Source organism: Octopus sinensis, unplaced genomic scaffold, assembly GCF_006345805.1.
Source record: "Octopus sinensis unplaced genomic scaffold, ASM634580v1 Contig19935, whole genome shotgun sequence".
Lineage (NCBI taxonomy): Eukaryota > Metazoa > Mollusca > Cephalopoda > Octopoda > Octopodidae > Octopus > Octopus sinensis.
Genome location: NW_021836746.1, coordinates 4,067 through 19,032, shown reverse-complemented (window position 1 = coordinate 19,032; position 14,966 = coordinate 4,067). Strand labels below are relative to the sequence as shown.

The window sequence follows — 14,966 nt, the reverse complement described above, 5'->3', positions numbered from 1 at the left end:
AGATTAGCTTATGGATTTAGTCTGCGTTGATGTTTCTTTTGGCTTGTAGTTGGAAAAAATGATAAACGTTAAAAAGAAAAATAGAACTTGTGCAGAAAGGCTAAATCTAATAGTGTAATAATAACAAACATGTTCGATAATCATAAACAGATATCAAATCTATTAATAAAACCAGACCGTGTGACAGAACCGTGTCAAACAGTTGATATAAAACATTCTTTAAGCATGCGCTCTAGATTTGAATTGCTAAAATACATTCCAGATATTTTATTATTTAAGACATTTATTAATGACCAAAGAAAGTAAACCAATTAATTATAATCTCCGTGATCCCCAACGCACTTTGTAACCGATAGAGATCCCCCGGAAAGCTTCGATCCTGCCCATGGTGATAGACCTGGGACGACGATGTCTCCTGGGGTCAGAGTTCTAGAATTCCTTTTTCGGCAGGAATTAGGTGCCCTCTGAGTCAATTGGCTTGTGCCATCTAGGTATCATAAATCGAATAACATCGGATTGTTTATATACGATTAGAAAAAGTCAAGTGAGTTTACCATATCTTGAAATAGATTTATTATCCTATTAATTAAATGTCGTTTCTGTAATAATCTTGAAAATTACGTTAGGAACTGACAATAGGTTTCACTAAAAAGTCAGTGATGTAAAACTATTGTATAAAGTGGAATGCTAAAATAACTCACTTTTGGCTAATAACTAAAAACAATTTAAAATGCTGAAATATTAACATAACTTAACCATTCTGTCCAGGAAATACATAGGATTAACACACTGAGAACTCTTTTTTGATACTATGGCTAATGATAAATGTAGTTGGTAAATATAGATTATCTACGCCCTTGAAATTAAAGATTATAAATAAAATCTAAAATTTTGGTGATTTTAAATATATAATATTTAAATTTTAAATAGATTATATATTATTAAATACAACTTTAGCGCTTCGGCTTAGTTGGCATTTAACGTTAGGCTAATTTATTTATAAAGTATCATAGATTAAAATGATGCTTTTTATTCTCAGAATTTGGATCGGACTTTTAGGTTTAATCAGTTTAATGAGCAGTTTTACATCGTTTAAATCTCATCGTTATTTGGGAGTACGTCTTTATGTTAATTCGATTGACCAAGGTTAACCACAATAAAATAATTCAAAATAGTAAATCCTCTAACTGGCCGATTATTTTCTGTTTGGACTGCACTTTCTGGTATAATCAGATTCTACACTGCTGTAATGTTCCATGATATAAAGTATATATATTTGAGGTAATATATAGTTTGCAATTTTTGACTTTTATGTCATTTTTTATTGCTTTTTTACATTTTATGTCTGAGTTGTATGTCTTTCACAACTCCAAAATAAAATCTGGAATAGTTATGCCAATTTTCATTGCCGGTATATATTTAATTTTATTTCTTTAGGGTTTAGTATGATTTTTATGCTATCTCAATCCTGGGCCTACATTAGAGCGTATTCTTAATGTTGAACTTCATTTTTTTGGTTTAATTTCTGAAATAAAGATTTTTTTACTAAATTAATGGTTTAAAAACTAATTATTTGAATAAAAAATTAACCAGTTTTAAATTTTGAAGACAACTTTTAGTGTCCCGTTTTTATCCTCACCTTGATAAAGCAGTGATATAGGTCTTCAAATATTTATTGTTGTTATAATAAATAGAATAGAATATATAATTTTTAATAAAATTTTTTATTAAAATTTTTGAGTTATGCAGTCTTGTATAGTTTCTAAACCATCTGGAAATATTGAAATTGTTACTCGGCCTATTCCAGAAATCAGCCCAGATCAAGTTCTTGTCCAAGTCAAGGCAGCAGGAGTTAACCCAGTTGATACATATATTCGGAGTGGTGTATACTTCCCAAATCAACCATATCCCTATACACCAGGCTTTGATGGTTCAGGAATTATTACTAAAGTAGGAGCTAATTGTAAAAATCAAAATGTAATTTTTTGTCATTATTTATTTTTTATTTCAAGATTAATGATCGTGTTTATATTTTTAAAGCAACATCTCCATATGGTACCTATTCAGAGTACTGTGTGGCCGAGTCCTCCTGTGTCATGCCGTTACATCCAAACCTAACATTTGAACAAGGGGCAGCTCTAGGCATTCCTTACTATTCAGCTCACCGAGCTCTTTTTTTCTGGTTGGTTACTTACTAACATTATTCTAACAGTGGAAATGCAAAACCGCAGGAAAAAGTATTTATACATGGCGCAAGTGGGGCGGTTTGTGTTTTATAGAATAATATTAGGTTGGAATAGCCGCCTGTGAAATAGCACTTGCAGCAGGAATGGAAGTATATGGGACTGCAGGGACTAATGCTGGGAGAACTATGCTTTTAAAATTGGGTGTTAAAGAGGTCTACAATCATAAAGAAAATGATTATATTCAAAAAATTATTGTATTTTAAATATTTATTATTTAGAACGCAAATATGAAATTTGATTTGATTATTGAATGTTTAGCAAATGTTAATCTTGCTAACGATTTTTTTATTTCGACATTTCAAGGAAGAATAATTGTTTTCAATATTTTTGACAAATTTAGATTGTGGGAGCTCGGGGAGATATTGAAATAAATCCACGTCAGATCCTCGCCGGAGAACTAACCGTCCGGGGGATGTGCTTGCTCAATGCCAAAAATGTTTATTAATAATATAATATATTAACTAGTCGGAAATTGAATCAAGTGCAAATGAAATTCATCGTTTAATTGATGAAGGAAAAATTAATCCAGTCATAGGAACCACTTTTGAGCTAAATCAGGCAAATGAGGCTCACAAAGAAGTTATTGAACATTCATCTGGCACTTTTGGAAAGATTGTCATTTGTCCGTAAATTTCTTTCGGATTTTTACTAATTTGTTGAGTTTGGTTATTAATTGTAATTTTTGGGGATTTTTACCAAGTTTTTTAAGTTTCACAGTTCGTAAATATTAAAAATAACTTAATGGTTAATCAACGAACAACATAGTAAACCGTATTAAAACTAAAGAATGAATTCTATACTTATCAGATAATTCTAGGATGACCTTGGTTAACATTTTTCTGGAATTGAAAAAAAATTATTTATAAAAAAATTTTAGGATTGTAACAACTACAGTCTTATCAAATAGAGTATAAAAATAGTTAAAAAATTGTTATTTTGAATTCAAGATCATAAAGATTTTAAAATTTTGACTCAACAAAATTTATATTTTATCAAAATAATGTTACAGTAGAGTCTTTCATATCCGCTAAAAATGGGACTTCTTAATATGTGGGAGTTATAAGAAAGTAGCGGATAACAAAATTCCTTATTTATTTCATTTAATCCAATAAACTAACGTGAAAATTTATGGAATGATTAAAAAATATTATGACATATTTGGTCTTCAGAAATTTTTTTGAGAATGTTTTTGAACCTTTTTTTACGTAAAAGTGTCGTTGAGCATTTTGATGAAATTGGTTCACGCGCAAAAAGTTTATACAATAGAGACAGATAGATGAAAATTTCTTTTATAAAATTTTCTGGAAACTTTTTATAAGTTAACTTCATCGATATAATATGAAAATAATTGTAGATAGTATAAATGAATAGATATAGATTCTTAAAAAAATCTTTTAGTACTTTCACGAAAGCCATAGTGTTTATAGGCATGTGCAACAGTCACAAAAAACAATATTAATTTTTAGTTTTTTCTACCTCCCCATGTCAAATTCAAGTGATCTAAATTCGTTTAAGCCATCCCCCTTCCGGAGATTTTTCTCACACGATCTATATTTTTGTTTAAAACAGCCGGAAGTATTGATCTACACTAAGTGCAAAAAAACCGTTTTTAAAATCTTAATAATAAAATGGTATGGTGTGTGTCTGTCTGTCTGTCTGTCTGTGTGTCTGTCTGTCTGTGTGTGCACACCAACTTCAAATTGGCAATACGATGTCCTCGACTTACATGATGAGGTCCTTAAAACCTTCCCCCCAAAAAAAATTAAAAAAAATTTTTCTGCGTTTTGGTCAAAATGAACAACTACGATGTCCTCGACTTACATGATGAGGTCCTTAAAACCTTCCCCCCCAAAAAAAATTAAAAAAAATTTTCTGCATTTTGGTTAAAATGAACAACTACAATGTCCTCGACTTACATGATGAAGTCCTTAAAACCTTCCCCCCCAAAAAAATTAAAAAAAATTTTCTGCATTTTGGTTAAAATGAACAACTACAATGTCCTCGACTTACATGATGAAGTCCTTAAAACCTTCCCCCCAAAAAAAATTAAAAAAAATTTTCTGCATTTTGGTTAAAATGAACAACTACAATGTCCTCGACTTACATGATGAAGTCCTTAAAACCTTTCCCCCAAAAAATCAAAAAATTATTTTCTGCATTTTGATTAAAATGAACAACGCGAATGTCCTCGACATTCATGATGAGGTCCATTAAAACCTTCAAGGCAAAAATCTCACGTATTAAGAATATCCTTGATGAAAACGACAGCGAGAATATTAACAATGATGAACTCCCAATTATTCGCGATAAAGAAATTCAATTCATCCTATGTTTTTCTCTTAAAATTAATTGCATATATCATTATCGACCATGAATCAAAATTAAAGCTATTATCATATTTGACTTTGACAGAATGTGCAATCACAGATTGCACGACTTTGAATAGAGTGTGCAATTAACAGATTTTGAAAAACCACTTTGATAGTTGAAACCACATTAGCACAATCATTAACACAATTTACCACCAATTGACGCACGACCTTGAATAGAGTGTGCAATTAACAGATTTTGAAAAACACTTTGATAGTTGAAACCACATTAGCACAATCATTAACACAATTTAGCACCAATTGACGCACGACCTTGAATAGAGTGTGCAATTAACAGATTTTTAAAAACACTTTGATAGTTGAAACCACATTAGCACAATCATTAACACAATTACCACCAATTGACAGCGCAATCAGAAGAATTTGCGTAAAAATATTAACTATTTACTTGAGTTTTTCGTAAAGATAGAATTTATTTTCGGTATGCCTTTTCCTAAACTTTTTTATTATTCAAAAATAATTTTTTAAATAGATAACCGAAGGAGGAAAAACGAAGCTGAAGAAAAACGGTCAGCTTAATAAGGTAATTAATTAAATTTTTTTGTGTGTCGCTTTTTTGTGTGTCGCTTTCTTGCCTGCCGCATCTCTGCCTGCCGCATTTCCGCCTGCCGCATCTCCCCCTGCCCCATTTCCGCCAGTAAAAAATAAAAAAATAAAAAAAAGGAAATTACAAAGGAAAAATGAAAAAATTAAATATAAAAAAATAAACCACAAAAAATGAAAAAAAAAAGTTTGCAATGACAATAAACAAGGCCCAGGGACAGTCATTAAAGGTAGTTGGGTTATTTTTAGAGTGAGTGCTTTTCACATGGACAGCTGTATGTGGGATGCTCGAGGGTAGGCAGAAGAGAAAATTTATTCATATATGCCAAGGAAGGACGGACGACAAACATCGTTTATCAACAGGCGATAGAATAGGGTTACATTAAACCAGGTAGTTTTATACATCTACATAAACTTATAGTTGTTTGATGAAACAGGCCCTCCGCAGGAGCTAGGTCGCGGTGAGCGAAGCGAGCTGCCGAGCTAGTACGATATATTTTGCAAAAATAGCCGATATTTTTCTTGGTCGATATAAAAAGGGATCATTAAATTAACCCTAAATTAATTTTATTATATTATTTTGTATTGTGCAGAATTTTAGTTGTTGTGGTGTGTGCATGTACGTTTCCAAGCAGTTAAGGAAAACGAAACCTACGGGCCTTCCTGCAAATAAAAAGAACTTAAAAAAGACAGGACCGTCGCCTATGGGACCTCACAATGCCACAAGAGCTAATGGTGTTAAAGAAGATCTTGTTGGTGATGCTGCCAAAACTAACTTGCATTCTCTTTCTGCGATCATCGGAAATGTCAATGGTGTCTCTGAAGGCGAATGGGTGTCTCAGATTGCCCTTGCCGCGAAGCAAAGACTTGGAAGGATGCCAAGAGGTGGTTGGAACCTTGTCCTGGATAAGTTCAATGAGAAGTACTCGGCAAAGTGCTCCAGTTTATGCCAACTAAAGAGCATGGCTAGACGGAATAACAATGTGCAAGGGAGATGCGACTCTTCCAGAGTGCAAGATGATGTGGACGTAGAAATTTCCAGTTTCAGAAATTGCCTAGAGGAACTCAAATTCCAAATTGGGAAAGTTCAGTCTATTCAGAGAGACTCTCGAAAGCCAACTCCAAAGGTGCAACGAAGGATGGTAAAAACTGATATCCTGGCTGGATTAAATTCTGCAATTTATCATATTACAAAAGATGATCCGCCCCAAGATATTAATCAAATTACCGATATTCTATATGCTGTACAGTGTGCTTATTTGGCTTTAACTACGAGAGCCAGACCACAGAGCACATGGTTGGAAAACACGGAAAGAAAAATCTCTAAATTAGCAGATGAAATTGACACAGTTCGTTCCTTCTCCAAACAAACCTTGCCTCAGGCAGAAAAGCAAAAGGCAATGGATGTTCTCTGCCGCTACGGATATAAGAAGTCTAAGAAGGGGGAGCTAACCAGAATTGAGACTCTATTGAATGATCTAATTAGAATCAAAAAGAAACAGATATCTATCCATTCCTCGAGGAAAAATTTCCGGAAAGACAATGCGTGTTTTGAATTAAACCGCAGAAGATTTTATCGAAACTTATCTTCGAGCAACGAAGCCACCCTGTATGGGTTTGGTGATGGTGAGTGCTTATCATTTTGGGAAGATGTCTGGAGCAAGAAAAATATGGGGCCCGTAGTTTATGATTTTGTGGGTGTGAGGTGTACTGGCGGTGAAACCATGCGACCTCATTTCACAAGTGATTTTATTATGGATATGCTCAAATGTGCACCTGACTGGAAGGCATGCGGATGCGACGGAACGTATAACTTTTTCTTAAAGAAGATGGATTCTTTGCATGGGTTTCTGTGTAAAGAGATAGTCCGAATAATTAATGGAGAGTACACGCCCGATAGCTGGTTTTACACTGGCGTAACTTACTTGATCCCTAAAAAAAGTGAGTGTGAGACCCCGAAGGACTTACGCCCTATAACGTGTATGCCAACTTTGTATAAACTTGTCACCAAATGTGTTAATGCCAAACTGGCCGATTTCATCGAGGCATTTGGCTTAATCTCAGATAATCAGCTTGGACGAGGAAGCAATGTCAAGGTGCCAAAGAGCAAGCCCTCATTAACCAATGCTTAAATAAGGAGTATGGAAATGGCCTCTATTCTGCTTGGGTCGATGTGAAGAAGGCATTTGACTCAGTTGATCACGAGTTCTTGTTCCACGTATTGGATTGCTCTGGAATACCACATTGGATTGTCAGCTTTGTAAAGAACATAGTCAAGAAGTGGACAGTAAACTTACATATCGATGGGAAAAGAATTGGGAAAGTAAAGTTAAGCCGGGGAATACTCCAAGGAGATTCATTATCCCCGCTGCTATTCGTTATGGCGATGGATCCCCTAAGCAGGATGCTTAACTCCATGTTTCCCAAACTCGAAATTAGTCGGGAAGATCCCAATATGTTGACATACTCCACCAATCATTTCTTCTTTATTGACGATCTGAAAATAGTTGCCCTCAAAGAAGATGTGTTAGTCAAAATGATGGAGGCTGTTAATGGATTTTTTGAAAGTGTCGGCCTAGAGATGAATTCCGAAAAATCAGCATCTAATGTGGAATCTTTATCATGCTGTGAGACTGTCGATGGAATCAACGGATATCGCTACTTGGGTGTACTTGAAGATGGCGGAAGTAATGTTCTCAAGAATAAAGTTATGGACTCCATATTGGAGAATGTCAAGAAGAGGATAACTATGTTGTCAAAAACAAACCTGAATGCTGTAAATTTGTTTCGTGGAATCAATGAATATGCATTATCCCTATATAATTATTATATTGGGCTAATCAATATTGAACCTTACGAATTTGATGAGATTGACCAACAAATACGCCGATTGCTTACGACTCTCAAGTTACACCTCCAGCCTGCAAATAAGGAGAGGTTGTATTTGGACCGCAAGACCCTTGGAAGAGGACTTGCCTCAATTTCTTTCAAAAGCGAATTAATGCTCTTCCAGTTTCTTAAAAGTTTGGAAAAACAGTCGACTACCTGTCTGCGGAGGTCGGGTATTCTGCGAGTAATAAAAGGAAAAAAATGGCACTTAGCCACAATCGCAGAATTTCTTGTCTCCAAATATGCAGCTGTCGGCAGGGAAAATCTGACCATTGAGTTACTGAAGGACGCACAAAGGAAACTCTTGCTTAACCGAATTAACAGTAAATCACTACACTCGGTGATGTTCAAATGTATGGAGGAATCAGATGTCGACATATCTACTTCTTCGCAATGGCTATCGAAAGGGAACAATGGTCCACGAAGCGAAGCATTGTACTGTCTTTTGCAAGATAGGAATTTGTTCTTTGCATACACGGGATCACTATGCGTCCACTGCAAAAAAAGCAGGCAGACTGTTGACCATCTAGCCACGCGGTGTGGTAGGATGCTAAACAGTGATTATCTCCGAAGACACAACGAAGTGGTAAAGTGTATTCATCTCCACTTGTGTCGAATGTATGGAATAAAACGAAGCAGGAAATTGAAAGGACATTCAGTCGTGTCAACACTGTCGACCCAAAATGTCGAAATCAGAGTTGACACTTCAATTATGACTGAAACAAAGGTTCAATTCAATAAACCTGATATCTTCGTTTTATGACAAGAGGAAAAGAGAAATTCATTTAATCGAAGTGGGAGGAGTTACCTCGCAAGACCGTTTTAAAGCAAGTTGAAGTAGAGAAATTTCACAAATATGACCTGCTTGCAAACGAACTGTCAGTTCTCTATGAAGCAAAAGTGAAGATTATTCCAATTGTCTTGACATGGGATGGGAGTTGTCTCAAAGTTCTTTAAAAGTCATATGGACAAGTTATCCATTGAAGAAGGAACGAGGACATACATCCAGTCGGTTGTGCTGAAGAGGACTCTAGAGAGTATGCTTATTGAACACAGACATGGGATGAAGGTAGACAACGAGGAGTACGCCTCTGCCGCCAATCAACTTGCGGAGCTGGCATGTCGTGAGGACACTCAGTTGAACAATTACTTTGACGCAGAAATGGAAAATGATGAGAATTTTGTTGCAAACTCTTCTTCCAAGCGAAGAAGAGAAATCACTGACGATCTGGATTCTTAAATAATTTAAGATAGAATTTACATAATTAATTTTTATTAAACGTTTTGTATTGTGCCATATAATTTAATTACATGTGCGCCTTTGATTAAAAACCGTTTATTTGTGTGAAGGTGGTATTTTTTCACTTTTTAAACATTTTAAATGGTCCATAAAATTACGAGTCTTTGATATAATAACAAAAGAAACAAATTCAAGCCCGAATAGTTAAAAGGGATCAATAAAAAATATCTGAGAGCTTAATATTCGCGATCAACTATCGCTAATTTCATCAGAAAATTTATTAAATATGTTCCCACTGAAAAAATGAAAGGTTCAAGGAGACCAAAAATTTTTAATAAAGACGATTTTTCTATTTTACTCAACCTGGTTAAAGAGAACCCTTCAAAAACAGCTGATTGCGTAATGATCAACGTAAATTCACCAGTAAAACAGTAGGAAAAAGATGCATCGCAAATTATTTAAGAAGAGAGCAAATATATGCTCGTGTATGTAGAAACAATTTTTGAACAAAATAAATAGTGAAAACGCCATAACTTTCAAAGCATTTTACTAATGTCCCAAACACTGAATGGATGAGGACAGTTCTCAGTAATGAATGTAGTTTCAAATTTTTTAATTTAAAAAATCGGCAATATAGGCCTTCAAAAAAACAATCTTTTATTATCAGAAAGTTATGGTCTGCGACTTTTATCCTATTACGGAATGGTCTCGTTTACTTTTATAGACGGAAATATGAATTCTTCAGTTTATATTAACACATTATGTAACCATTTATGAGAATTAGAAAAAAATGGAGCACAGTGACTATTTTCTAACACGATGTTATTCTTCCAAGATGACTATGCGATCTTTTTCAAGAAAAGTACAGTAAATTTTTTACCATAGGCGCCTTAATGAGCGTATTTTAATCCGATCGAACATATATGAGCTCATATAAAGAAGGAATTAAACAACTTCCATTCAAAGAATATTTCGGACTTGATACAAAGTCCTAAATATTTGGAACTTAATACCGACTGGTTTTATTAAAAAAATTAATCCCAGCTTGCCGAACACAATTTTTTTAATTTTTCCGTATGCTTCTTCTTAGCTATTGTTTACCTTCCGTCATCAAATTGTTGGTCCATTGCTCGATCAAGTGTACGACCAACTACATGAGGACTGTAGACAAAGACTTCAGGACAAAACAGTATCTATGATGCTGAATCGGTGAAGTAACATTCATAATGAACCTATTATTTGTGTTTCGGTTGTAGCGTTGGATAGAGAAAGCTATCTAATTGACACTGTGGACACCTCTGAAAAAAAATGCAAATAATTCTACAAAGATTAGTCATTCTGTAGAAATTCGGAAGGAACTTGAAAAGACTTATATAGACTATGAAGTACAGCTATCTTAGAAAAAGTAAAAACTCTGGCTGATCAAGCATTAATACCTTTCCACTTACTTGCAATCTAATGGACTCAGCATCTGGGAAATCTCTTGTAACTGTAGAGATTCATCCCGGTTTGGCGAAACATTATGAATATGCTTTCCGACTCTGATAATTTCAAAGCAAGAGCTAAACATTTAAGCAATACATGTTAGCTCCAAACTTAATGAGTAAACAATCCTATAGCTTGTGGAAGTCGTCAACTATTAACAGTTAATTTCTGAAAAAATTTCACTTTTCAAAAAAATTCTTGGACCAGCTGCCCCAACAGCTAGAATAGAACCATCTTGTCGACTTTTGGATTCCTACATTCTAATTTACGAAATAAATTTTGAATTGAAAAGGCTGCCAAACATGTCTTTATTTACAAGCTTTTATTTTACAAAAATCTGTTTTAAATCACAAAAAATCATGATTTTTAGCAACCCTGTTAAAAAATGATAAATTATTGAAATAATTAATAAAAACAATATAGTTGCATTGTATTTCGAAAGAACAGGTTTTTTGCGGTCAGTTTAGGTCGTCTGCGGAAGGGTTTGTCGCAACTGTCAAAGTAACCTTCCATCGCTTTGCTAGCAGGTGCGTCCGAGTTCATTCTTATTACATGTCTAAATAGCCTCAATCTGGAATCTACGACATTTTCGCTGATGTACAAACACATACACTTGTTGTAGATATCAGTGGTTTATATTCTCCATTCCGAGTAAGCTTCCTAGTTGCCTTCTATGGAACCAATCCAGTCGATAGGACCACGGAAGAAGTCTTGTTCAATCTGATCAGCTGCAGGTTGACCTAAAACTTTTTCAATAGCACGAAAGGCCATTCTTTCTACTTTTTGGTTTGAGTTTGGGATCTTATAGGAACGGGAAGGGGAAGGACGTGAAACTTGGACAATATTGATATTACTCATAAAACAATTCTTTCGAACAGCCAAATGGTTCAGAAGTCTAGAATCAGACTTAAAGTTCGAAAGATTCTCTCGCAATGGAACAGACATGCCTGTCGGCAGACTCACCCTGGATTCCAGAGCAGAGGCCAACACCCTCATCCGCTTTGGGAAACTGCGGGCTTCAGCCATATTCGCTGCGAATGGCACAAGCCCTCAGCAACGAGATGCTTCCGTTGCAATCAGTTTGGACATACCTCCTACAGATGCTTGGAAAAACTCCGTTGTCTCCTCTGCGGAAAAGAACACAGGCACCAAAACTGCCCGAGTTCCAAGCCAAAACCAAGTGTCCCAGCTGAAAAACTTGCATTAACTGCAAGAACACTGGGCACTTGGCGTGCTACGGTGGATGTCCGTCTGCCAAAGCAGCAACAGCAGCCTCAAGGGTTGCGAAGAGCCCACAGACTAAAGCCCAGGACGCTGGGTAAAAGCCGAACGGATAGAATCAGTCTGGAAAAAAGGTCTCCCCCAAGTCCATCCAGAGTCGATGTCTCTACTCAGACGTCGCCGGCCACAGCACACTCACAAGCGCGGAGTCAAACACTAATGAGTGCCATAACTCAGAAGTGGTCCGCTCGGCTGTCCCTCATAAGAGGAGAAAAACCCACCGTAACAAAGCTTTGTAACAAAGAATAGCCCACTCGGAGCAGGACATACTCAAAAGAGATGTTCTACTGGAGTGCTTCCGCGATTATGTAGGAGCCCTGAATATCTGGAGTGGATATGAATATGCTGCAAGAGCTCCTGCTAGAAGGAAGCAATTCAGCAACATAGCCACTATTAACTCTGGCTCACGACAGATGAATTGGACGCAAGCTCAGAAGAGTTCAGTTGCCTTGGCATCAGTCTCGTCCTATCACCGTCCTTAATTCCTGTCACTTTCTCTTCCTCTGTTAATTACAATAAACTCAATTCATTCATTCATAATGTTGTTTAAAAATTCGGAATAATATAAAACAAAAATAACTCGTCTGAATCGGTTCTGAAAAATATAGCTAGAACTAAACAAACTCCGAAAATTACTGGAGCAAAAGTTCCAAAGAACAATCTGCTCGAATCTGCAAGTCTGTTTCACAATTTGCCATCATTGAGATATCCCCTCTGGTATTTACACTGTTATAAGCTACTAGGTAGAATTGGTGTTTGATTATTAAAATTATCTTAATTTTTAGTTACCCAATTATTAATAGAAAAATAATAAATTGTGCCACGTGTGAGCACTCTTGTGACATACCTTGTTGTCCTGTTACATTATTTGATCAATCTTTATTTTTTTATTTAATTGGATTAGAAGGAATATTTTGCGATGTAGTTTCTTTTAATTAATAAATTATCTGAAATTTCATCATTTTATAATATTTGTCAGTTTATTCTTTCAATCTGTTTATATCTTGCTGAAGAGTATGCCCTGGATACTGGAATTCAGCCGTCGTGGGTTCGAATCCAGAAGAGGCTACTTTGGAGTCGGGGTTAATCTCGTCGAAGTTCCTTTGCCCGTGAGGTGACGAGTACATCTGGCACGACACAGTATGTCAAAAAAGGGATCTCCTTCCTATCCGGCCTTAGAAAGGCGTTACGTGGTCCACCAAATTCACTTGGAGATTTCGACTGGATTTGGAAACGCCGAGGGGGCACCTAATGCTCACCGAAAAAGGACCAATAGCTCTCCTACCCCCTGGGACATCGTCGTCGCAGGACGATGCACTTTGCATAGGATTGAACCTTTCCGGAGGATCTCCGTCAAAGTGCGTCGGGATCACATGCTAATTAGTTCGGTCTTTACTGTGGTCTTGGTGTTTAATAAATAAATAAATAAAAAATCTCTTATTTGAAATCTTCTCAATTATCTTATTCTTTGAATTTTACCTTATTTTGATAGAAAGTTCTATTCTTTATATTCTTTTGGCAAACTTTTATTTATTGTTTCCGGATTTGGCGATCTTGTATTTTAGCGCCCTAAAATCTAAAATGATTAATTTCTACCAAATTTTAATCATTATTGTTATATTTTTTTTTCTAGACTTTTTTTTAATCTAACACGAATTTAATTATTGTTATATTATTTTTATAAATTGTCACAGGTCTAGGGTGTACCTAGGTGGTTATACTTTCGGACCTGGAAAAAAATTCAAAAAAAATATTTTAATTCTATTTCAAAATCTATTTTGTCACGATAAATATTATAAAATGACAAATAACAGAACAGAATTTTTTATTGTAAAGAACAAGTGAAACAGACTTGAGCACACGAGGTTAGATGTGAAACAGAGAAAGTATCCCAGCAGGTTGCATCCCATACGAGGACTTTTCCGCTCTCAAATGGGAAAAGGGTCATCCCGTCAACTTCAAAAATTTCGGAATGATACTTTTTTATTATATAAATTTTTCCCTTCAGAACATGCAAAATCCATTAACTTTTCTCTCTTGACCGATGCAATCCATGATGGCCGCATCTGGATCCACACCAACAGCAGACTTCACCACTGACCCGCCTCTCGCCAAATGGTAAAAGATCATTGCACTTACAATTGCATTTCCATCCGAGCATAAGCTCTTAGCATTAAAAAATGCATTATTAACTACGATCCCGCATAAAGTGGTCATGAGACTAAAGTACATGTACACATGTTTCAAGTGGTTTCCTGAAAAAGCACTGCTTCTGACGGCCTGGAGGGTTTCAGATAACCAATTAATGACTCTTTCCCTCTAACTTTCCATATGTAGTCAATGAAGCGGGCGATTTTTTCATAGCATGACTCATATACCATGCAACCCAATACAGCATTCATTGTGGTTTTGTAGTGCTTCTGAAGAATCATAAACCTAGTGTAACAAATGTTACCTCTATGGCATATGTTCAGAGTCGTTCTAAACTGAGGTCTTTCTTGAAGAAAACACTACTTTGTCAATCTCGACCTCACATGACACTTTCCATATCTTAATGTACTCATATAAGAATGAAACTGCAAGCCCCTCATCCCAAGACCCGGAGTTCTCAATTTTTTCTGCAACGAGTAAATTGGAGAGCCCTCCATGTATCTCATGTGTTAATACCTACACCGAGTAGGCTGTTCGCAATATCACCCCAATCTTCCTCATTGGGCGGGTCGTGGTATGACAAAAAGAAATGGGAAAAGAGAGAGAATAAAGAGAAATGGAATGAGAGAGAGAATTATTGAATTAAATAACAAATAGCAAATGAATAGAAAAAGTGCACCACAACAACGCGCGCGCGTACAACAATAGTCAATGTCTTTAATTGAAGGCCACTTTTTTCCT

At 35.7% G+C, this 14,966-nt stretch overlaps 2 protein-coding genes and 1 pseudogene across 2 annotated transcripts; all 3 read left to right on the top strand.

The window, feature by feature from the left end:
* Positions 1-1,743: 1,743 nt before the first annotated feature.
* LOC115232202 lies at positions 1,744-2,905 on the top strand (annotated as a pseudogene).
* A 2,978-nt stretch (positions 2,906-5,883) lies between these two features.
* Positions 5,884-7,311, top strand: LOC115232201. Its single transcript, XM_029802044.1, has one exon. It carries the CDS (start codon positions 5,884-5,886, stop codon positions 7,309-7,311), a length of 1,428 nt encoding a protein of 475 aa, XP_029657904.1.
* A 248-nt stretch (positions 7,312-7,559) lies between these two features.
* LOC115232200 lies at positions 7,560-8,200 on the top strand. The gene is made up of 2 exons (XM_029802042.1): positions 7,560-8,130; positions 8,193-8,200. The coding sequence occupies exons 1-2, from the start codon at positions 7,560-7,562 to the stop codon at positions 8,198-8,200; spliced, it is 579 nt and encodes a 192-aa protein (XP_029657902.1).
* Positions 8,201-14,966: the final 6,766 nt, after the last annotated feature.

Excerpts from the sequence above, each read along its gene's own strand:
- LOC115232201 (XM_029802044.1), top strand. The coding sequence starts at position 5,884 with ATGGGACCTCACAATGCCACAAGAGCTAATGGTGTTAAAGAAGATCTT.
- LOC115232200 (XM_029802042.1), top strand. The coding sequence starts at position 7,560 with ATGGCGATGGATCCCCTAAGCAGGATGCTTAACTCCATGTTTCCCAAA.